This window comes from Canis lupus, chromosome 2 (assembly GCF_011100685.1).
Source record: "Canis lupus familiaris isolate Mischka breed German Shepherd chromosome 2, alternate assembly UU_Cfam_GSD_1.0, whole genome shotgun sequence".
In the NCBI taxonomy this organism is placed as follows: Eukaryota; Metazoa; Chordata; class Mammalia; order Carnivora; family Canidae; genus Canis; species Canis lupus.
In genome coordinates this window covers 10,529,753-10,555,220 of record NC_049223.1, presented here as the reverse complement: position 1 = coordinate 10,555,220, position 25,468 = coordinate 10,529,753, and the positions used below count along the sequence as shown (strand labels likewise).

General features: G+C 35.5%; 1 protein-coding gene across 3 annotated transcripts in view; it reads left to right on the top strand.

The window, feature by feature from the left end:
- The window catches only part of PLXDC2 (plexin domain containing 2), a 512,014-nt gene that overhangs the window by 401,034 nt on the left and 85,512 nt on the right, over positions 1 to 25,468 (top strand). For all 3 annotated transcript variants that reach the window (XM_038529866.1, XM_038529863.1, XM_038529864.1), the window contains 2 exons: positions 102 to 197; positions 393 to 474. In XM_038529866.1, the coding sequence (XP_038385794.1) occupies positions 102 to 197; positions 393 to 474 (178 nt within the window). The remainder of the gene's footprint in view (positions 1 to 101; positions 198 to 392; positions 475 to 25,468) is intronic.

The following is a 25,468-nucleotide window of genomic DNA, read 5'->3' as shown; positions in this document are numbered from 1 at the left end:
CAGCATAAGTGAAAAGTGTATCATTCTACATCACTATCAGATGATGTTTTATAGGTGCAGAAATCTTGAAAGATGTTTTTTTCTTCTTTTTGTTTTTACAGATGTCCGAAGAAGAACAATTTATGAATACCACCGAGTAGAGCTACAAATGTCAAAAATTACCAATATTTCAGCTGTGGAGATGACCCCATTACCTAGTAAGTTACCTTGTGAACAGAGCTAGGTGGGAAAGTCTAATGATCTGGTCTGTTGATACCTAAGTATCTTGATCCTGTGTGTATATGGAGGTAGGTGGGTGATTTTTAATTATGGTTGAGGAGTCTTTCTTTTTTTTTAATTTCTCTTCATGCTTCCAATGAGTCTTGATAAACCTATTCTGTCTTGTTTCCTAGCATGTCTCCAGTTTAATGGCTGTGGCCCCTGTGTATCCTCTCAGATTGGCTTCAACTGCAGTTGGTGTAGTAAACTTCAAAGGTAAAAAAGAGTAATACAGAAAACTTAAAAATCTTACAGAGACTTGTTGCTTCTAATTTTTCCATTGAATTCTAGAGGTGTCAGGTTTATCAATTAGAAATATATGAACAAATGTATACATGTAAAAGAAAAAAAACATGATCAAAAGGCAAAAAAAAATGCTTAGGATTTTTAGGTATTTTAGTGTTTTCCTTTGATCACTCAAAATTATCAAGAACCTTCAGAGTCAAAAAACTAATTATCTGATATACAGGTATGATCACCATGAGGCTTAAACTAGATGGTGACTGTGATTGATGAGTCTGTAAATTGAAGCTCTTGGTCTATATTCTTCAGAAAACATGGTATGACATGTCATCACTATAATAAGGACAGTTTATCCATGATCACATGTACATTCTTAGTAAGTTCCAGTGGATATCTCAAAGATTACTAGTGAAATTTAGAGATGTGGTCTATAGTTAGGAAATAAAGTGATACTAACTGGCTCCCATGTAAATAGAATGCATGGTCTGATTTTTCACAGATGGCAAAGAGGAGCTTTTAGTCCCTAGAGATTTTCAGAGAATAAATGAACATTTGTTAGAAATACGGAGCAAAGACTTTTACATGTGTTTTGTTATTTACTCAACCATTTTGTGCATCAATTATGTGCCAAACACTGGGAAAGCAACAGCAAATAATATAGGTGTGGTTCCTGCCCCCCCTCCCCATAGCATTTACTGTGTCTTGGGAATAAGTCCCCTTCCACCTTCAGAGTCTATGAAAAGTTCTTCCCCCAGGTAAAGAACAGAGTCTTCAGGCTTTTCATCTGTGCATGTTGCATCAGAGCTTCCTGTTGTAAAACAGCGTCTGTCTTATCATCTTGCTGCAGCATTTGCTCTGATGATAGAGGCATGTTCGGGAATACTTTAAAAGTTATTGAAGTATAAAGAATAGAATGCTAATACCTTGATAACAAGCTTTAGGAAACATGTTTAACTTGCTAACTTTGTGGCAACCAGTACAGTATTGTGGATAGAACAATATTATTTATTATAACCTTTGTTCTGTTTTCAGTACAACCTGTTCCAATCATTTCCTTTGTGCAATGAATATCAAATAATGAAAAAGTGAGCGGGAGATTAACATTCTTAAAAGGAGATTTAAACTTAACTGTATCTCCAGAATGGAAAGAACTGCCTTAAAATTAATAGTTTGTGCTTGTTTATATTCATATATTGTTGACATTCCATAAAAGTTACATGCATATTGGAAGTTATTCAAAATCTGTTTAGATAACAGCCAAAATACACCCAGGAGATGACACTTTAATATGTATAGTTAAGTAATACTGAGCTCACACATGAAAAACTCCTCCCAAAAATTAGTGAAAGGCCCTGGCTTGAGGTGTGCACCTAATTCAAGTTCTGGTCACCTACTTTGAGAAGTCTCCCTAAACCTATTATGTGAAGTCTATGTGAGGTGCCCAACCCCTGTGTTTCTTGAACATCCTGGGCAAAACTCCAGCATCAGCAGATACCATAGGTCTTATGGACACTTGTTCTTGTGTCTGTCTCCTTTGCTAGCTGTGGCTTTATTGAAGGTGAGTGGTCTTTATATCTCCAGAACCTAAGAATGTACCTGATAATGCAGAAAAATGATGAATGAATGAAAGATCATTAGGTTCCGAGTGAAGGAATCGTGATTAGATTTGTCTGGGAATGGTTTCTGAGGATGAGAGACTTTCAGTGCTGAAGCTAGGAGAGTCAAGGAATACCAGTAGAGTTAGCCACCCTAGCCAGATTACTATTAGGACAATTCTCGACTGAAATTGTCGAGATTATTGTAAATGAAGGTTTAGGACAGTAGTCTAGAAACCTATCTTCCACCAAATATATAAATACTCACATATTTATATATATAAATATTATAAATATATATTTAAACATATATATGTGTATATATACATATGTTTAAATATATATTTAAACATTTAAACCTATCTTCTACCAACGATTTCATTATTTAAAAAATATTTTTGATGAAAAAAATATATAAACAAATATATTATATATTTATATAAATGCCATATAACTATATATTTATATATAAATATTATATATTATATATATTTTAACAGATGTTTAAAGTTCCAAAACAAGCAATTTTGCATAGTTGCAAATTGCATTATATTAATGCTTCCATTTAATTCAGAGATTTCTCTGCCAGACATTGTGCCAAAGAATTTTCAAATATATTTAGCTAGTACAAAATTTGTACAGGTAGAGGAAATTGAGGCTTACAGAAGCCAAGTTGTTTGTGCAGGGTATTATAGCTCTTTAGTGATAAGTTTGAACTGAAACTAGATCTATGTGACTCCCAGCCAGTGGTCTTGACTCCTCACCCATCCTGCCTCACACCTGCCAGGCTGCAGATGCACTAAGCAAGTTAATCTTCATAGCTTCCTTAAAAGTAGTAGACATACTACTGAAAAATAAATATTTTTGTAATTCAGACTGCAAGAAAATTGCATGGTTTTGAAACTGGCAAAAAAACGTATGCAGAAGAGAATCAAAGCGTAAGACTTTTATTGAAAGCGTTGTTTTTAAAAGATTAATTGAAAAAGGAAAAGTGGTGATGCATTTGAATAAGGAAGGAATTCATCAAAGAACATCACTTTAAAAACTACAAGTTTTCTGCATGTTACCATTTGGTGTTTTGCTCAATACCAAACACTGGTTTAAAATCTTGGATTTATTTTTAATTCTTCAGCAACTCCGTTATATACATATCAAAACCTGCCTAATTAATTGGTTTAACTATGGCTCATTGCACTTTTGTTCAATTTAATTTCCCCACTGCATTTTATTAATTTCTCCTTAGACCTGTGAGTTTCAAAACTTTGCTTTGCTGCCCGGAAGCATTTCCCCAGACCTTAGACCTCTTATTAACAAGTTCAATAAAACAAGAGAAGTCTTATACTAAGCAGCACAAAAATTGCCTCTCAGATTTTTTTCTTCCATCCTTTTTACTTTCTCCTTTGTGCTCATTTACCCCTGAATGATAATCAGTTGGTGGTGATTATTGAACTCTCAAGTTGGACTTGCTCTAAAAAGATAAGATAATTTTAATTGGCTTGTTTATTTCCTTTAATTCCTATTTTTCAGGAAGCAAAAAGTAAGACAAAACGTTTGCAATGGCCTATCTAAAGTCTAAAGGAATTTGAGTTATTAAGAACATTTGATGAGATCTATGATCAAAAATTTTACTAGAATAGGTGGCCCATTACTTCTAGGGAAGAATGCTTTTGTTTTTTCACTGAAAATTGAGATAACCTGAATCAGCCACTTTCAACCATACCTTTTATCTTCACCCATTCAACACAAATTTTTGAGTGTCTTTGTGTTCAAGTTACTATCCTAGATTATGAATTCAGTGGTGAACGAACTTCCCTCATGGAGCTTACATTTTAGTATGAAGAGAAAGAATTTAAGCAAATAGATATGCAGAAAATAGGGTTAGTCTGATGAGTGCTATGGCAAAAGAAATAAAAAGAACATTATAAGGGAAAATATAGCAAAATTGGTAAGAATAACAGGAGTTTATATGTTGATATCATGTTAAGCAACCTAGCCTTTTTGAAGGGACTTTGGTTTCAAGACTTCATCTTCCAAAAGCCTATTTTTTTTAACTGAAAATATATTTTGGTTCAGGGCACCTGGGTGGCTCAGTCAGTTAAGCACCCATCTCATGATTTTGGCTCAAGTCATGATTTCAATGTCTTGAGATCAAGTTGTGTTGGGCTTCACACTGACCATGGAGCCTGCTTAGGATTCTCTTTTCCCCTCCCTTTTCCCTACCTCTCTACCCCCACCTTGTGGGGAGTATGTATGTGTATGTGTGTATGTGTGTGTGAGTGTGTGTATCTCTCTCGAAAATTGAGAGCCTATGTATAGGCTCTTAAGATATCCATTTACTCATTCATATATTTAAAAAATTTATTGAATTCTTTCTACACTAATCTAAATACCAAGCACTAGTATAAATACTGAGGTAGCTCAAACAATAACCAGGTATTAAAGCCAAAGTTCTGTTGGATCTTAAAGTTTAGCTTTATTAAGCTGGAAAACAAATAGATAACTAAGCAAAAAGTGAGTTGATGATGAGTGATCTGTTGAGTTTGAAAAAGCCAGTGGCTGCTCTGGACTGGGTGGCCAAGAAAGACTTTTGGAGGAAGTGATACTTAGAGCTGAATGTTTGGGAACCAGCTACATCTGCCAAGGAGAAGGCAAAGAGTATTTCAAAGGAACTGGCAAATACATTGGCCCTACAGTGGGTTCAAGCATGATCTGATGACAAAAGGAAGAAGTGCAGTGACTTGGGAGCATTGAGGGTTGAACATGAATAGAGAATGGTATCAAATGAGGTCAGGCAGGTTACAAAGTACCAAGACATGGAAAGCCTTGCACATCAGGAGGGGTTTTATTTATTCTAGGGTGATGAGAAGCCTTTAGATTCTAGGAGAACTTAAGCAGAGGAGTGATGTGATTTCATTATATATTAAAAATGAAACGCTGGGGGTGCCTAGCTGGCTCAGTGGGGAGAGCATTGATTTGATTTAGGGTCATGAGTTTGAGCCCCCTGTATGGTGTAGAGTTTACTTCAAAAATACTAAAAATGAAACTCTGCCTATTCCAAGGAGAATAGTTGGTTTTATATACAGGTGTGTGTGTGTGTGTGTGTGTGTGTGTGTGTATTTAAGATTGAAAAGGAAGAGAATAATAGAGAGTGTGTGCAGTATTCTACAGGAGGGAGGACAGCTTCTTGCACAAGGATGATAATTATGGGGATCAGGAGAGATGAATGAATGTGAAATATATTTGACAGGGGACAAATTACTTACAAATGGATTAGAAGTGAAGGAAGAAGGGAAGATAGGAACCAAGACTGCTTTCTAGATTTTTATTTGAGTAATTTGGTAGATGCTGGCATTCATTTTTTTTTTTTTTTTGAGATAGGTAGGATGGCACAAGAAATAGAGTCAGAGGGGGTGGAATAAAGAGCTTGGTTGGGGACAAGTTTAGTTTGAGATGTCTATCAGACTTCAAGTGGAAATGTTGAGTATAGTGGGAATATATAAGCCAGAAATTTCGGGAAAAGGTTGTGGCTGGACTTTCAGATTGAAGGGTCATTATCATATTGATAGTATTTAAATTCATGGGGCTGAGTGAGATCAGCTATAGAAAGAGTGTAAATTGGGATCCCTGGGTGGCGCAGCGGTTTGGCGCCTGCCTTTGGCCCGGGGCGCGATCCTGGAGACCCGGGATCGAATCCCACGTCGGGCTCCCGGTGCATGGAGCCTGCTTCTCCCTCTGCCTTTGTCTCTGCCTCTCTCTCTCTCTCTCTGTGACTATCATAAATAAATAAAAATTAAAAAAAAAAAAAAAAAAAAAAAAACACTTTAAAAAAGAAAGAGTGTAAATTGAAAATAGAAGAGATTCCAGGAGCTAGCCTCTGGCATGGCATAATGAGGTATGATGCTAATTTTTCATTATGTAAGAATTTTTTTAAATATATTTGTATACATGTTTGTATAGACAGAGAATACCTCTAAAAAGATACATAAGAGATTGATAACAGTCTTTGTCTCTGGGGAAACAGTATTTGTCTCTAGAGGCAGGCATGAGAATGACTACTACTGTTTATTATGTATTCTTGTGTATAATTTGAATTTTTGCCACATAGATTTGAAGACAAAAGGAAGAATCAACAGAGATAAGAAGATATATATTTAAGGGCAGAAATGTAGTCTTACTCATTTTAATGTCTTCCATAGCACCTAACACCATGCCTAGACTAGGACTCCAACACATACATTGGACTGATCATACAGATGATCAAGGCCAGAAATGTACACTTTCATGAAAATTCTAATTGGTCACTCTGGCTGTTCCCACCCATTGGCTTTGTCAGTAGCAACCATGTAACTATAGAAAGGACTAAGCTGATGTTTAGCATAAAATGTCAACATTTATAATTCACCATGTTAAATAATGGGGAGTTAGTCTCTTGGTGTCTCACTTTTAAAGAATTTTTCACATTTTATTTCCTTAGCTCTGATCAAAGTTATAAGACTACTGGTAAAAATTTGGGAGTAAATACTTTCCATGATTCCACCCATCAAAAGAATAAGTAGAATAGGGAAATCTTTACTAATGGTAAGGCATGTAGCTATTGAATACTTGTATCACATATTTACTTAGGAAGATGCATGACATGAAGGAAAACTGTTTTTGAATAACTGCTCTATATTTGTTTTGACCTCTTATTTTTGTTGCATCCCTTGAACATACTATGGCACTGGCTGTTATTTTCCACTGAAGTAACTGGATTTCTTTTTTTTAAATTATTATTATGATTCATGAGAGACACACAGAGAGAGAGGCAGAGACATAGGCAGAGGGAGTAGCAGGCTCCATGCAGGGAGCCCGATGTGGGACTCCAGGATCACATCCTGGGCTGAAGCAGGCACTAAACCACTGAGCCACCCAGGCATCCCTGGATTTCTTTACTTGTTACAAAAAGAGAAATAGAAAAGTATCATCTGTAATATATTTCAAAAATTTTTAAGTATATATAAAGTCAGAAATATGGCTAATAATTCATTAATGATTTAAAATGTGTTGTCAACCTCAATTAATTAAAGATAAAAATCTTTTTATATAGACACAGCAAAGTTTTTGAAAATAGAATGTGCTTATTATCATATGCTCATTTAGCTAATGGAAATTAGGTATGGGAGGAGAGAGAGATGGAGAAAACAAATTTAAATAATGCAGCCAATCCAACCTTTCCCTAGTCAGTAATTTTTTTTTGAAAATTCAATACAGTAATTTTATGCTTCTGAATAGGAGCACCAAGTAGACTTGAATATGCCTATCTCCTATGGTTTTATTTCTATTACCCCTGAACATATAGACACATTTGCAGGATTGAGTATGACTTTAGGGTTTACCTTAAAGTCTTAATTTAGTCTAAGAAATGAGAAGATCCTAAAATCCACAATTTTTGAATGACATTCCATGTATTCTTGGAATATATGGCCCACTCTGAAATTTTTAAAATTAAGATTAATCAATAGAGTATCATTATACTTGTTTAAGTATACTTTTTATATCCTAGGCAAAGCCATAGCCTATAACCCTTTTGAGAGTATGGTCTAAGTTCATATTTGAGGCTACTTGTAGACTACACATTTACATGATTCTTTAACATAAGAAAACCCATTGGCTTCGGTGTTAAGATGTGAAGTTCAGGCCTATTAAATAGTAGCTATTTGGGAAATCCAGTAGCCCTGATCCAAAAATTAATTATAACTGTAGGCTTATTTCCATAGACTGGGGTAAAATAAAGTTCTACTTGGAAATGCACAGAATTTCAGATGGATATTTAGAACTTTAAGAATTTAAGAACTTTAAGAATTTTAACTACACTTTTATTGATCCATGTTTCAATATGCTGACTTTCTTCCAAGTTGAAATCACCTCCATCTGCTTATCAGAATTACTGATTAGTAATATTGTGATAGCTGAAAATGTTACCATTTTCAATAAACTGAATGTTAGGTTGAAATGCAAAACATGAAGTTATTTTTAGCAAGCATAATCTCTTTTTGTCTTTGATAGAAAGTTATGTCCTTATTGAAATATCAGATCCAACAAAATGATTTAATTGATGAAAAATTAATTGGAACGCTTTATTGCCTTACTGCCTAGTCATGATAGACAAGAAGAGAATGCTGTCGTTTCTGATTGAAGACATCAGAGAAATAGTAATCTTCAATTTATATACTCAGCAACAATGGATAAGGTCTGTAAAGGTCTGAAAACTGCTCTGAAAGTAGTGAGCTCAGTAGCCCAAGTCCATACCAAATGAGATTCTTTCTCTTTAGTGAGTGCTTATTAAGTGTATTAGGCTTTCTGTGTCAGGAAGTACTAGCCAGCCAAGGTTCAGGAAGAGCCCAGAAGTGAGGAACCACTCCTGCATTATTCAAAAAGAATCAAAATTCCTCAAATTCATAGTAGAGGGGTAGTCATGTTTAGTTGTCCCACATGGATTAGACTGGTTGTCTGAATACCTAGTGGCCTAGCCAACCATTAGCTGACTGATCTTGGACAAATCAATAAAGCTCTTTGACTTTATATCCTGAAATGTAAAATACATATTTCATCTAGATATATTTGACTCTTGTATTCTTTAATTCTGAGTGGGTCTAGGTCCAGGGGTTCTCAAATAATAGTACAGCTAAGAATCGCCACAGGAGCTTGTTAAAATGCAGATTTCTCTGAATCTCAGAGAAATTGGACTCCAGAGTGTAGTCCAAGAATTGAACTTTTTAATAAACTTCTACAGGAGATCCTGAGATAATCTGAGACAAGCATGGTAGAAATGCTGATCTTGTACACATGAACTGAAAGTCTTGTAAGCCCACAGTAATTAAGCCAAAGTTGCATGGAATCACTTATTCTTACTTGGGGTTAGAGAAATATAGAAAACAAAGTTCTGAAGATAAAAATATTTGTTGTTAAAATCTACTAGAGGTTAATGAATAGGTGTTGATAAAAGAGAGCAAGAAGTTTTTGAATAAATACAGTGTATGTAATAAATAAACCAGGAGATTTGGAAACATTGCTTGGTAGTTAAAATCATTGGAACAGTTTTGATTTCTGAATTTTTTAAATCACTGCTACCAAAATAGAAATTTACTAAAGGAACTAAAGTGCTTCTAGAAATTCCATATAGCTAAGATAATTGTTTTAGATAAGCAATTTTCATAAGAGATAGATTGAATTTGAATTTATTTTAGTGTAATTTATAATCTTCTCAAATTTAAAGAATCTTAGCATTTAAGTTAATTAGCTTATTCTGAAATACAGCATAAACAAAATTGTCTTTTAAGAATACAAAATTGAAGTCTGATTTATTCCTTTTGAGCATTCCAAGCCTAGCTTAAACAAAAAATGTACTAATTCTTTTTGTGTGAATTAGTTATAACAGTGTAATAAGCTATGATTTTATGTTATCTATTACATGAATATATATAGAGATATAGAGAATAATTTTGAAAAGATCTATAAGATGCTAGTAACACAGCTGACCTTTTAGGAAACTGCCATGAATTGGAAATTGACATAAAAAGACACTATTACTATTTCATCCATATTTCCTTTTGTAGAGTTTGAATTTTTATCACATGTACATATTACCTATACTGAATCAACAAACAAATATATATTTTTCAAAACAAAGAAAGGAAATATATGTGTTAGGAAATTCTGGATACTCTTTCAGAAAATTCTAAAGTTAAATAAACTTTCAAGAGCAAAAAATGATAAATTCTTTTGTTTTTTAAAAATATATTTATTTACTTTGAGAGAGAGAGAGAGAGCACCATGGACGTGCACGGGGTGGGGGAGAGCGTAGGCAGAGAGTGGGAATCTTCAAGCAGGCTCCCCACTGAGCATGAAGATCATGACCCATGAGATCACCAACTGAGGTGGAACCAAGAGTGGACCGAGCCACCCAGGCACTCCTTAGCAATTCTGAATATAGAGACTGTATTTCTTGCCTCTGGAGAGATGGCATTGGATTTATTATCCTTTTGAATATAAAATGCTTGTAATTCTATTTTTTTAAAGAATTAAACTGGGTTTTTTTTTTTCTATCTATTCTTCTATCAATCATCTCTTGCATTTCGGCCTGTCTCCTTTTTTGCCAATGGCCATCTGCCAGTCTCTGAAGATGGTGGTGAATACAGAGTAGGCACCAGCTTCCTTTTTTCCAAATTCAAAAGCAATAGGTGCTTGAGCCAAGTCTCTCGATAACCAAGTCCCACCTGAAATATCAAGGCATTCTTTTAAGTTGTCTTTGATTTTCCAGTCAGTGAATGCTCTGTTTGCTTTCCATCTGAGCACCATTTGGCAAGCTAGAAGTAAAATCTGTAGAATTATTTAGTATCACATCTGCTTATAGCTGCTTTTTCAAGATTAGCCAAGTGATTTTAAAGTTTTACTTATGTGTTAACCACCTGTGGTGACTGCATTTTATATGGTTATAATTTAGAAAACTAAATGTCAACAAATGCAACTTAAAAACAAATATGGAGTATCCAAAAAATGGAGCATTTTAGTGCTAAATTACATATTCCATTCCCTTAGCTTGCTTGCATTAATATAGTAATGAGTTCCTCTGGAAATAATTAAAAGTTAATTGTCCAAGAATGAGATTGACTTTGTTCAATTTAAAAACAGTAGGTCCTAAATTATTAAGAAAAAAATATGATCCATAAAGGAAAAGGAACTAAAAATTTAAAAGCAAAAAAAAAAAAAAAGTTCACAGTTACCTCCTGTTAAAAAAAAAAAAAAACACATGACTGCTGAGTATCAGGGAGCCTCATATTGAAAAGACTAACATGGTAAAAAAGAAAAATTTTAGTAAGTTGTTTATGGTTTAATTATTTGTTTTGCTGGGAATCTAATGTGAAAAAATACATTCAAAATACAATGTTTGTACTCAAGCCAGCTCTTTGAAGACATATGTAAGGAAATGATTACAATGTCTTTGGGATAGTTTCTGATTTTTTGCTTTCTGTAAAAATATATCCTCCAGAAAAGTTGAAATCTGAATATGTCATGTTCCTTGATACAAACATACTACTTAAGATTTTTATGAAATTTTCTCAATGCTAAAGAATTTATTTACTGTCAAGTCCTAAGTCAGAGATCCATCTTATGCTGCCCAGAGTTTTGAGGGAAATTTTATGGTAGGATTTCTGTCATTGGTGGAAAAGTGCAGGAAATCCAGGAATTCAGCAATATGTGTAATAATCCTATTTTTTCTTTGGTTCTAAAAACACCTAGGTAGTACTAGTCTAAAGATGTATCTTTTTATATAATTTTAGGGCAATCTGACTAAGCTGTTATCCATTATTAGGGAAAACAAAGAAAGTGTTTCGGAAGAAAATAAGATCTATTGGTTGAACAAGTTTAGCATTCAAATTTTCTTTTTCCGGAATACTATGAAGGGGATTTGCGAATTCTGGATTAGTGAGACTCCTTTTTTTCTCCTTCCTAGAGAGCCACTTTTTCTTTCCTCTCCTATCTAGAATATTTCCCTCAGTGACAATTCACAGTCAAGGGGGAATGATTCTCTCCATGAATCATGACCTTGGCTGCAACATTTTCTAATGATAGGCTGTCCTAAAAATACACAGATTTTCTATTCCTAAAATAACATCTCCAACCACCAGATAAGACCTCTGTATTGACCTGTGCCCTGATGAGAATTCATCTCTTCCTCCTCTGTCCTTCACTAGCACACAGGTTTATTTTATCTTTGCCCAGATTTTCTACCACTGCTGCTGCTGAATCACATGAGCTTTGAAAGAAAGGACAGGGGGCTTTGTTTTAAGGATGAGAATGGGGATCCCTGGGTGGCGCAGCGGTTTAGTGCCTGCCTTTGGCCCAGGGCACGATCCTGGAGACCGGGGATTGAATCCCACATTGGGCTCCCGGTACATGGAGCTTGCTTCTCCCTCTGCCCCTCTCTCTCTCTGTGTGACTATCATAAATAAATAAAAATTTTTAAAAAAGGGTGAGAATGCTTTACATATGGAGGTGCTTAACATGATTATAACAGCTACCTTTTATTCTGTATTTACTATGTGTCAGGCATCACGCAAAAGCTTTCATTTCCACTGAAGTCTTTTAATTCTTTTATCTCATCCAATCCTGCAGTCACATCAAGAGTGTTTAGTTCCCTGTTTCATAGATTAAGTAAAAAAGAAATTAGGAAGTTTGAGAAGCTTAGCCCAGGTTTTGAAACTATAACTTGGCAGATCCAGGATTTAAAAAATAAAAAGTTTTTAAGGATGGAAGTTTGGAGAGACAGAGGAAAAATAAATAAATAAATGCCAAGGTTGAACTTTCTTCTTTAGTCTTCAATGCCTAGTGTTAGCACATGTAGTTTTGCTAAGTAATCCAAAGCAAACGTCCATCGGGAAAGGGGAAGAGGCCTTTCCCTTGCCCACCAAAACGGTCTTGTTAGCTTATTTACAGTAACCTCTTTCAAAACTTATTTGAATAGTTTGTTATAAAAGCTACAGAGTTTCCTTTAGCAATAATGGAAGCTATATTTGTGCAAAGTGCACAATTAGCAAGATAGAGTCCAATAAATAAATAAATAAATAAATAAATAAATAAAATAGTAAAAAAAATAGCACATAGAGTTCTAATGGGAAAAAAAGATTTGCAAGCAATCCATTAAAATTTGCAGACAGCAGAAATGGTGTCGAGTTTATTTCTCATAGGAAAATTAGTCCTGTGTCGCTTTTTTCTGTGTCAAGTTCTCTACTCATATATCAAAGATGAAGCATAAATAGACCTCTGCACCACCTCAGATTCATACACTCAGTCTATGGAAAGAGACAGCAATTCTTGATGTCGAATTTCAAAGGCATGGGTATAAAATACTTCAGAGACTTAAATTTTAGTATGCAAGCTTAAACTTGGGTTGTCTAAAACAACAAAGTTAGCAAGAACATGCACATGATAGGAAAGACATACATGAAAACTTGACAGAAAAGGCTGACTGTAGTCAGACACACTATTTGTGCTTGTGATGTGTGAGCATCAGATAATGCCCCCGAAATCCACATGCCCAGTTTTCTTGGCATAGGTGGGCCTCAGCCTGTTGTCCTCCTGCCCCGTTTCTGCCTCCTTCCTCTCTCAAAAGCATAGGTTGCCCCCTGTTATACTGTCATCCTACCTAATACCACTCTGGGAATCCTTCCAACTGCATTTGTATATTCAGGACCTGAGGCAGACCTAGAATCCCTACGTTAGTTCAGTTATTCTCCATAAAGGAGTTCCTTTGACAGAGACCATATGGCTTGTGAGCCTGAAGTATTTACTATCTGGCCTTTTGTAGGAAAAGTTTGCCTGGATTGATGAAGGACATATAACAAATACATGTAATGAAAAAAAATTAAAATATGTATTCTCAATAAATTAACTCGGAAGCAAATATTGACTATCTGGTTATGTCACTGAAGTAACAATGACACTGGGATAAATCAGATAACTCTAATGATTATCACCTAAGGAAACAGCAGACAGTAAATGAAGGACCAGGTCAAACTAACATCATAGTGGTTAAAAATAAATAACTAAAAAAGATTCTGAAGACATCGAATTGATGGATCTTGTGAGCTGAGAAAATAACTTGAAGATTCAGGCCTAGATATCATTCTGCATATGCTTATAGAGCTTTTCTATAAGTATTTTTTTAAATCTGGCTTAAAGGGATGTGCACTGAAACACTAAGTCAGTTTCATTAAAAGCAAATCTGAAGAAAAAAAGCACATATCCAAGAATGTTTGTGTTAACATAAGGTGACACTAACTGTATTTTATGAAGCAGAAAATTGCTTCATACCCAAATTCTTAAAATCCTTCTCTTTTTTTTTTTTTTGCTGCCTTTAATAAGGCATAGAACATTTGTACACATGAGCTGCATAAAACTCTAATAGAATTAGCATTTAGTAATTTGATATTTTATATGCCTGGCAAATCTGATGTAGAATAAAGCAAGGAAATAGGAAGCAGAACACTATTTTATGACCAGGATCATTCCCTAAAGTGGAATGAATTTACCAATACATTGTTGGTAATCTACGGAAGGATCTGATGCAATCTTAGAAACAGACCCTTCCAGGTGAGCTTGCAGATCTATAACGAAGAGAGAATAACAAAAATTTAAAACGAAAACAAAGCTTTATATATTAAAACCCACTGCTAAAAATATACATAGTATTTTCTTAAGCATTGATATCACAATTTACATTTCTAAAGGCAACATGAATTCAGCTACGTATATGGATATATTTCAAAATTGTCTCACATATAGTTTTAAAATAATATCTTTGCAGCAAACTCTAGAAGTCTCAGAAGTGTTTCCACCCAAATCAATTTACCTTTTTTGCTTGGAGTAATCACTCTTAAGACTTTAGAAGATGACACTGAATTTACCATGAGCTGAAGATATAAGTGGAGAAATATAATGTTCTTTAATCAAAATAAATTGATGAAAGGGAACAGTGCCTCACTTTCAAGGTTGAATGATTAATGTGAATGAATATGGACTGCAACATGTATATAAAAGGTATTCTGATTTAACCAGATTCTATAAAAGTTATTTCACAAATATATCTTCTGAAGAAAAATGTGCATTATCAAAAAAATCATTAAACAAATATCTTTTAAGAAACAGCGTTCTGTTGGTCAAGCACTATTATCTGACATTATAATGCCTCAAGTTATATCTTCTAGGGACATACAGAGAGAAGAAGAAAAAAATGCTTCTCTTCTCTGAGTCCCTGTCAATGTTGTATTATCATATTTTAAATGAGCTCATAGTACTTGTCTGAAAGATTTAATTACATTGTAAAATATAGTGATAACAAGCCTAGATTCATTAATGGGGTGAAGTGTACAAATGATTTAATAAAATGATTTTCAACCTTTTCCTTCTCAAACAGGAGAAACATTTTTGAAAAATGAAACTCCAAATACAAAACAGATAAAATTAGATCTGGCCAGAGATTCACAGCCACGCCCTCCCATCTCCTTCTCCTCCACATCAGTCATCCAAGGCCTCTGCGACACCAAACCCCCGAACTCTGGGCAGAGCTTGAAAATCTGTGATTAATGCAGGCTTTTCTAGTTAGAAATACAAACCTTCCTAATCTAACCATTCTTTCTGCAGGTCGTTTGCAAGGATCCATATCTACTGTGATTAGAGACACTTAATTTCTTAAGCAATGAGAGAGATAGAAAAGGAGAAAGACATGCATTTGTCCAGATCAGTTTACTGGTTACCCATCCTGAAGAGATGCTGACAAATGTAATGGTCTTCTTGTATCCCTTATAGTCCTTCCCTAAATGTTCTGGTTCAGAACAGAAGTAAAGTTCATGCTATGATTCTCTAAGAAACTAGAAATACCAACTTCATCCATTTCTCTGCACATTTTAGTGTTCTAAGTAAAATTCTGAAGCTGTTTATATATCAAAACTTAAATTAGGGCAAAGACCTTTTTGTTGATGAGACAATTGGCTCATCAAAGGAATTTCTAGTCCCTCTCCAGGGTGTAACTTTGTTATCTTGGCAGAAAGAGGTGACTTGATTCATGCATTGTTGATGTTCCTCAGGAAGACAGACAACTCTGAAAGACCAGGAGCCATTAATCTGAGTACCATGAAATAACAATTTATTGGTGAAAGCCTAGCATTTTACCGAGGCACAGCACACCGAAACCCACAAGTTTTTTGTTCCTTTTTCTGAGCCAACAACAAAGTAAAAGTCACTGCTCTTTCTGCCTACTTTGTATGCTTTCGAAGGTACTATTTAAGTACAACACTTGGTATGAAGTCAAGAAATTTTAAGAAAGGGTGTCAAAAATTGGAATCCTGAAACATCCAGTAGTTTTATTTGTGACTGTTAGCTTCAATGGCTCACAGCCATGAGGAGTAATTTTTTTTTTTTCTTTTCCACAAGCTTTAACTCTCACTTCTGTTGTACCAAGATAGCAAAGTTGAATGCTTGGCAAGAAATTTTTAGATTCTGAAAAAATTCATTCACCAAAAAGAGAAGATTTCTCCTCTTTGTTTAAGATCTTTTGCTTTTGTGGCTAAAGAAGCTGGGTCAGGACTTGGAGAATATCATATAGATTTTCAGTTATAGACTAAGTTACGATTTTCCAATAAACACTTTTGAGCAGTGCTAAGTACCATGGAAAGTAAAAAAGCAAAAAAAAAAAAATAGATCACATTTATTGAGCACCTACTATGTCAAACACCAAAAGAGTGCTTCATCTATATTACCCTGTTTAATTCTCACCAAAACACAGGGAAGGTTGATTTTACAATCTCCATTTTATAAAAACTGAATCTCCAATAATAACTTGCCATGGCTCATAGTCGATGGCAGAGTCAAGACCTGAACCCAGTTTTATATATGCAATTCTAAAACTCATCCTCTTCCCACTAAATACAATGGCCTTAAGTTTTTGCAGTAGTCAAATGCAAATAATTTTGAGGAATATTGTGAGAATGGGGTGAGAATTACATAATTGCCAATCTTTAATCACATGTCAACAATTAACTTGTTCCAACAATGTCTGTTACCTTGACTTCTTCCCTTTCTTTTCCCCATTATTTCCATATTAAACGAGATAGTGTTTTATTTTGTTTTTCTGGCACTGCCCCAGTGGCATGTTGAAATTATTAACCAAGTTATTCATTACTAATTCAAGTCTAGAGACTCCATTACTCTTAGTGTCTGAATTCAGAAAGGGAGTTGAGTATGGCAAGGGAAGTTCTCTTTTCTAATGTAATAAAATGTGCTGTGCTTCCAGTTTCTTCAGGACATGCCCAGTTTCAAGACCCCAAAGTTGTACACTTAATTAGGTGTAAAAACATCGCTTGTTGAATGGAATACTCACTTTATAACCATACATTCTAAAAGCTATAAAATCAGGACACCTGGGTGGCTCAATGGTTGGTTGCCCTTTGCTCAGGGCATGATCCTGGGGTGCTTGGATGGAATCCCACATTGGGCTCCACACAGAGGGCCTGCTTCTCCTTCTGCCTATGTCTCTGCCCCTCTCTCTGTGTCTCTTATGAATAAATTTTAAAAATCTCTTAAAAATAAATAAATAAAAGCTATAAAATCATAAATTTCACTCTTAGAAATAATTACCTATAATAATATCATCTTCCTTTCCTAAAATAAAAACTATGTGACAACTTATTCGTGTATATATAATTGGAAGAAACAAAATAAAACTATTTATTGTCCTAGCAGTCTTCCTTCAATTACTGTTCCTCAGCCTCAGATTATCATTTATCTTCTTTAAAAGTTATGAGGTTTTTAAAAAATAAAAAAATAAAAGTTATGATGTTTCTAACAGAGTTGGAAATCTTTCATAAATAAGCAGCCAAATTACTAAAACATGTTTTCAGCCAGACTCAGATTAGTTGCCAAAGACATATTTAAGATCAGTCAACGAAGAAATATTGTCTTTATAATTGTTAGGATAACAAGTTTGATCTTAAATGTTAATAGCCCCTGGTAAACTTGAAGACTTCATCTCTAACTATATAGCAAATGCTGTGTCCTCAGGCTAGGTTCTGTAACCTTGATTGGAGGTCACCCTTGGGAGAAGGATAATCCCCCATCGTGACACTTCCTTCACAAGGCAGCATGAGTTAGAGCTCACAGAGGGAAAGCATCAAGGAAACCCCAACAGCTATCTCCTCTTCAAATCCTTGAGCAGATTATGTTGGCAGATGTTCTATGACCATAGGTGCTTGGTTTCATTTGGTAATACGTACTAATCCCAGGGTTTTAAAAAGAGAAATACCTAAACATTAATCTTTTTAGTAGCCTGCAATTTCCACCCACTCAAAAAGTTTACCCATGTAACTCTCAACATTTAATGCTAAGATATCCTTTGAGTTTTAGCTGACTTTGTCATTCTAGTAGTAAAATCATTACTTTTCAAGCTTCCAAAATCATAATGAATATTACTTTGTATCTCTAATAAGGGTTGTTATGAGTCTCAGCTATTTACTAATTCTTCTATAATCTGGTATGGCTGCCTTATTTTTGCCATTTAATCAAGCTATGAGTTGACTTCTCATTTTACTTTGCACTCATATAGGAAAGACACAAGGCAGGAAGCAATTGATGATTTAACAGTATCCTAAAGCTTGACTTTCTAATTTCTAACTTTTTGCCTTTTCAACTGTATAACACATAGTTGACTAGAATTAGAAGTGGTAAGAGTAGTTATTTTGTCTTGTTTCTGATTTTGAGAAGAAAGCATTCACTCCTTTCATCATTGTGCGTGATGTTGATTGTAGTTTACTCATAGATATCCTGTATTATTTATGAATATAGAATGTTAAAATCCCAATAGTTAAGAATCAAAACCCACAGAACTAAAATAATTAAAACATGGCCAAATAATAAATTCATTCCATGGTTTAATAAAATATATTAATGCAATGAATAACACTGGTAGTGAAGATCATTTTCTCATCTTGTTAGATGGAAAAAAATATTTGATAAAATCTAACATTTTTTTCCTAGGTAAAAAAAGCAAATTGAGATACAAGGATGTGTTAATACACATACACAATAATAAGTATTATTTCATAACAATGGAAAAAGAAATACTGAACGTTGAAACCCCGGAGACATTCCAATTAAAGAAAGGAAGAATGTAATTATTACTATTATGTAATAGAATTCTGTATTTCTGGTTAATGCACAGAGAAAAGAAAACTAAATATGAGGCATGACTATTGGAAAAGAGAAGCAACATTATTATTTGTAAATAAAAGTACCAGTTACAAAATGACTACATAAAAATCAGTAGTTTTCCAGGCAGAAATAACCATTTGGAAAATGGAGTGATCAAAGCTCTTTAACAATAACAGAAATAGATAAAATAATTACTAACAAACTTAATGTGTAAGCCCTATACAAGGTAGATAGTTGAAGTTTGATAAAGCACTTAAAAGAACACCTGAAAAAAAAAACATTTTATTTTACTTTTTAAAGATTTTATTTATTTATTCATGAGAGACAAACACAGAGAGAGAGAGAGAGAGAGAGAGAAGATGAGAGAGAGAGGCAGAGACACAGGCAGAGGGAGAAGCAGGCTCCATGCAGGGAGCCTGAGGTAGGACTCCATCCCAAGTCTCCAGGATCACACCCTGGACTGAAGGTGGCGCTAAACTGCTGAGCCACCCGGGCTGCCCGAAAAAAACATTTTAATGGATGGAAAGCTAGACTATAGCAATATGTCAATTATTTCCACATTAATTCTACCACATTCACAATAGGACTATTATTTGTTTTTTAATTAATTAATTAATTAATTAATTAATTAATTTTTTGTGTATTTTTATTGGAGTTTGATTTGTCCACATATAGTATAACTTAACAGCTCATCCTGTTAAGTGCCCCCCTCAGTGCCCATAACCTAGTCACCCCATTCCCCTGCCCACCTCCCCTTCCACTACCACTTGTTCGTTTCCCAAAGTTAAGAGTCTCTCATGTTTTGTCACCCTCTCTGATTTTTCCCACTCATTGTCTTTCCTTTCCCCTATGATCCCTTTCACTATTTTTTATATTCCCCATATGAGTGAAACCATATGATGATTGTCCTTTTCCGATTGACTTACTTCACTCAGCATCATACCCTCCAGTTCCATCCACGTTGGAGCAAATGGTGGGTATTTGTCATTTCTAATGGCTGAGTAATATTCCATTGTATACATAGACCACATCTTCTTCATCCATTCTTCTTTCGATGGACACCAAGGCTCTTTCCACAGTTTGGCTATAGGGGACACTGCTGCTATAAACATTGGGGTACGGGTGTCCTGGCATTTCACTGCATCTGTATCTTTGGGGTAAATCCCCAGCAGTGCAATTGCTGGGTTGGAGAGTAGCTCTATTTTTAACTCTTTGAGGAACCTGCACACAGTTTTCCAGAGGGACTGTACCAGTTCACATTCCCACCAACAGTGCAATAGGGTTCCCCTGTCTCCACATCCTCTCCAATATTTGTTGTTTCCTGTCTTGTTAGTTTTCACCATTCTCACTGGGGTGAGGTGGTATCTCACTGTGATTTTGATTTGTATTTCCCTGATGGCAAGTGATGCCGAGCAATTTCTCATGTGCCTGTTGGCCATGCCTATGTCTTCTTTGCTGAAATTTCTCTTCATGTCTTTTGCCCATTTCATGATTGGATTGTTTGTTTCTTTGGTGTTGAGTTTAATAAGTTCTTTATAGATCTTGGATACCAGCCCTTTATCTGATATGTCATTTGCAAATATCTTCTCCCATTCTGTAGGTTGTCTTTTAGTTTTGTTGACTGTTTCTTTCGCTGTGCAGAAGCTTCTTATCTTGATGAAATCCAAATAGTTCATTTTTGCTTTTGTTTCTTTTGCCTTCATAGATGTATCTTGCAAGAAGTTGCTGTGGCCAAGTTCATAAAGGGTGTTGCCTGTGTTTTCCTCTAGGATTTTGATGGACTCTTGTCTCACATTTAGATCTTTCATCCATTTTGCGTTTATCTTTGTGTATGGTGAAAGAAAGTGGTCTAGTTTCATTCTTCTGCACGTGGCTGTCCAATTTTCACAGCACCATTTATTAAAGAGACTGTCCTTTTTCCAGTGGATAGTTGTTCCTCCTTTGTTGAATATTAATTGGCCATAGAGTTGAGGGCCCATTTCTGGATTCTCTATTCTGTTCCATTGATCTATGTGTCTGTTTTTGTGCCAGTACCACACTGTCTTGATTATCACAGCTTTGTAGTACAACCTGAAATCTGGCATTGTGATGCCCCCGGCTCTGGTTTTCTTTTTCAATATTCCCCTGGCTATTCAGGATCTTTTCTGATTCCACACAAATCTTAAGATGATTTGTTCCAACTCTCTGAAGAAAGTCCATGGTATTTTGACAGGAATTGCATTGAACTGTAAATTGCCCAGGGTAGCACTGACATTTTCATAATATTAATTCTTCCAATCCATGAACATGGAATATTTTTCCATCTCTTTGTGTCTTTCTCAATTTCTTTCAGAAGTGTTCTATAGTTTTTAGGGTATAGATCCTTTATAGGTTATATTAGATTATTCCTAGATTTGTTGGTTAGATTTATTCCTAGATACCTTATGCTTTGGGTTGCAATTGTAAATGGGATTGACTCCTTAATTTCTCTTTCTTCAGTCTCATTGTTAATGTATAGAAATGCCACTGATTTCTGGGCATTGATTTTGTATCCTGCCACACTGCCATTCGAATTGCTGTATGAGTTCTAGCAATCTTGGGGTGGAGTCTTTTGGGTTTTCTAGGTACAGTATCTTGTCATCTGTGAAGAAGGAGAGTTTGACTTCTTTGCCAATTTGGATGCTTTTTTATTTCTTTTTGTTGTCGGATTGCTGAGGCTAGGACTTCTAGTACTATGTTGAAAAGCAGTGGTGAGAGTGGACATCCCTGTCGTGTTCCTGATCTTAGGGGAAAGGCTCTCAGTGTTTCCCCATTGAGAATGATATTTGCTGTGGGCTTTTCATAGATGGCTTTTAAGATGCTGAGGAATGTTCCCTCTATACCTATACCCTGGAGAGTTTTGATCAGGAATGGATGCTGTATTTTGTCAAATGCTTTCTCTGCATCTATTGAGAGGATCATATGGCTCTTGTTTTTTCTCTTCTTGATATGATCTATCACACTGATTGCTTTATGAGTGTTGAACCAGCTTTGCATCCTGGGCATAAATCCCACTTGGTCATGGTGAATAATCTTCTTGATGCACTGTTGGATCCTATTGGCTAGTACCTTGTTGAGAATTTTTGCATTCAAGTTCATTAGGGATATTGGTCTATACTTCTTTTTGGTGGGGTCTTTGTCTGGTTTTGGATTTAAGGTGATGATGGCCTCATAAAATGAGTTTGGAAGTATTCTGTCCTTTTCTATCCTTTGGAACAGCATTAGTAGAATAGGTATTATTTCTTCTTTAAGGTTTGCTAGAATTCCCCTGGGAAGCCATCTGGCCCTGGACTTTTGTGTCTTGGGAGGTTTTTTTTTTTTTTTTTAATTTTTTTTTTATTTTTTTTGTGATAGTCACACAGAGAGAGAGAGAGAATGAGGCAGAGAAACAGGCAGAGGGAGAAGCAGGCTCCATGCACCGGGAGCCCAACATGGGATTCAATCCCGGGTCTCCAGGATCGCGCCCTGGGCCAAAGGCAGGCGCCAAACCGCTGAGCAACCCAGGGATCTTGGGAGGTTTTTGATGACTGCTTCAATTTCCTTGCTGGTTATTGGCCTATTCAGGTTTTCTATTTCCTCCTCTTCCAGTTTTGGTAATTTGTGGTCCAGAAATGCATCCATTTCTTCTGGATTGCCTAATATGTGGTCATATACCTGCTCATAACACATTTTTAAAATTTTTCATATTTCCTTGTATTGTTTGTGATTTCTCCTCTTTCATTCATGATTTTATTAATTTGAGTCTTTTTTCTTTTATTTTTAATAAGGCTGGCTAATGGTGAATCTATCTTATGAATTCTTTCAAAGAACCAATTCCTGATTTTTTTGATCTGTTCTACAGTTATTCTGGTCTCTATTTCATGGAGTTCTGCTCAAATCTTTATCATCTCTCTTCTTCTGCTTGGTGTAGGTTTTATTTGCTTCTCTTTCTCCAATTCCTTTAGGTGCGAGGTTAGCTTGTGTATTTAAGTTTTTTTTCCAATTGTTTAGGGAGGCTTGTATTGCGATGTATTTCCCTCCTAGGACTGCTTTTGTTTTGTCTCAAATATTTTGAACGGTTGTATCTTCATTCTCATTAGTTTCCATGAATCTTTTTAATTCTTCTCTAATTTCCTGGTTGACCCATTCATCTTTTAGCAGGATGCTCTTTAACCTCCATGTGTTTGAGTTTCTTCCAAATTTCTTCTTGTGATTGAGTTCTAGTTTTGAAGTATTGTGGTCTGAAAATATGCAGGGGACAATCCCAATCTTTTGGTATCGGTTGAGACCTGTTTTGTGACCCAGTATGAGGTCTATTCTAGAGAAAGTTCCATGTGCACTTGAAAAGAATGTGTATTCAGTTGCGTTTGGATGCAAAGTTCTGTATGTATCTGTGAAATCCATCTGGTCCAGTGTATCATATAAAGCCCTTATTAAAAAAAAAAAAAAAAAAAAAAAAAAAGCCCTAGTTTCTTTGGTGATGTTTTGCTTAGAAAATCTGTCATTTGCAGAAAGTGCCGTGTTGAAGTCTGCCAGTACTAGTATATTATGATCTAAGTATATCTTTACTTTGGTTATTAATTGATTGATATACTTGGCAGCTCCCACATTAGGGGCATAAATATTCATGATTGTTAGGTATTCTTGTTGCACAGACCCTTTAAGTATGATAGTGTCCTTCTTCATCTCTTATTACAGTCTTTGAGATAAACTTTAATTTATCTGATATAAGGATTGCTATCCCAGCTTTCTTTTGAGGACCCTTTGAATGGTAAGGCGGGAGGTGTCCTTGGGTCTCAAATGAGTCTCTTGTAGACAGCAAATAGATGGGTCTTGCCTTTTTATCCAGTTTGAAACCCTGCGTCTTTTGATGGTATCATTTAGCCCATTAACGTTCAGAGTAACTATTGAAAGATACGAATTTAGTGTCATCATAATACCTATTCAGTCCCTGTTTTTGTAGATTATTTCTTTGGGCTTCCTCTTTCTTTTACAGGGTCCCCCTTAATATTTCTTGCAGAGCTGGTTTGGTGGTCACATGTTCTTCCAGTTTCTGCCTATCCTGAAATCTCTTATCTCTCTGTCTATGCCAAATGAGAACCTCACTGGATATAGTATTCTTGGATGCATGTTCTTCTCATTTAGGACACTGAATATATCCTGCCATCCCATTCTGGCCTGCCAGGTCTCTGTGGAGAGGTCTGCTACTAATCTAATATTTCTCCCCATATAAGTTAAGAATCTTGTCTCTTGCTGCTTAAAGGATTTTCTCTTTATCTTTGGAATTTGCAAGTTTCACTATTAAATGTCGAGGTGTTGTATGGTTTTTATTGATTTGGGGGGTGACCTGTCTATCTCCTAGATCTGAATGCCTGTTTCCCTCCCCAAATTAGGGAATTTCTCAGCTATGATTTGTTCAAATATGCTTTCTGGCCCTCTCGGTGCCCTCTGGAACCCCAATTATACGTAGATTTTTCCTCCTGAGGCTGTCATTTATTTCCCTTAACCTTTCCTCATGGTCTTTTAATTATTTTTCTCTTTTTTCCTCAGCTTCCTTCCTTGCCATCAATTTGTCTTCTATATCACTCACTCTTTCTTTCACCTCATTAACCCTCATCATTAGGACCTCCAGTTTGGATTACATCTCATTTAATTGATCTTTAATTTCAGCCTGATTAGATCTAAACTCTGTAGTCATGAAATCTCTTGAATCCTTTATGATTTTTTCCAGAGCCACCAGTAGCTTTATAATTGTGCTTCTGAATTGGCTTTCTGACATCGAATTGTAACCCAAATTCTGTAACTCTGTGTGTAACTTTGTGTACTGTTTCTGATTCTTTCTTTTGTGATGAGTTCTTCCTTATGTTCATTTTGCTCAGTGCAAAGGGGCTGTATGAGTGTGCTGAATCAAGAATACCAACCACCACCTAAGTAAATTTCAGTCTAGATGATTCTTGAAGAAGCAAAAACTTCTCTCTGTAGCATTCTGGCTGTTCTCTCTTTAAATCTCAGGACAAATCCATAGGTGGTAGGTGTTAAGTTGGGATCAGGTGAGTTGAAGATCCCTACTCTTCTACCATCTTGCCCCAATCCCTAGGATGGTTATTTGGAACATCGGAAAGTGATTGGAAAAAAATCACAGAAAGGAATAAATGAGTGATACTACTTAAGGGAAAATTTAAAATAAGATCAATGATGGAAGACTTAAACTACTAGGTAGTGAATCATTTCATAAAACTATAATGGTGAAATCATTATAGGAATTATACAAGAAGGAACAAAGCAATCAGTGGAAGAGTATATGATTTCAGAAGTAGACCTTAGCATATGAGTTTGTTATGTAAGAAAACAGGCAGTTTAAAACAATGGATAAAGATCTATTCAGCATGGGCATCTGGGTGGCCCAGTCAGTTAAGTGGCTGCCTTTAACTCAGGTCATGATCCTAGGGTCCTGGGATCAAGCCCCTGGAGCCCAGAGTCCAAAGGTTCAAGCCCCATGTCGGTAGGTCTGGCCCCCTGCTCAGTCGGGAGCCATCCTCTCTCCCTCTCCTTCTGCTGCTCCCCCTGTTTATGATCTCTTTCTCTCTCTCTCTTTCAAATAAATAAATAAAATCTTAAAAGAAAATAAGATC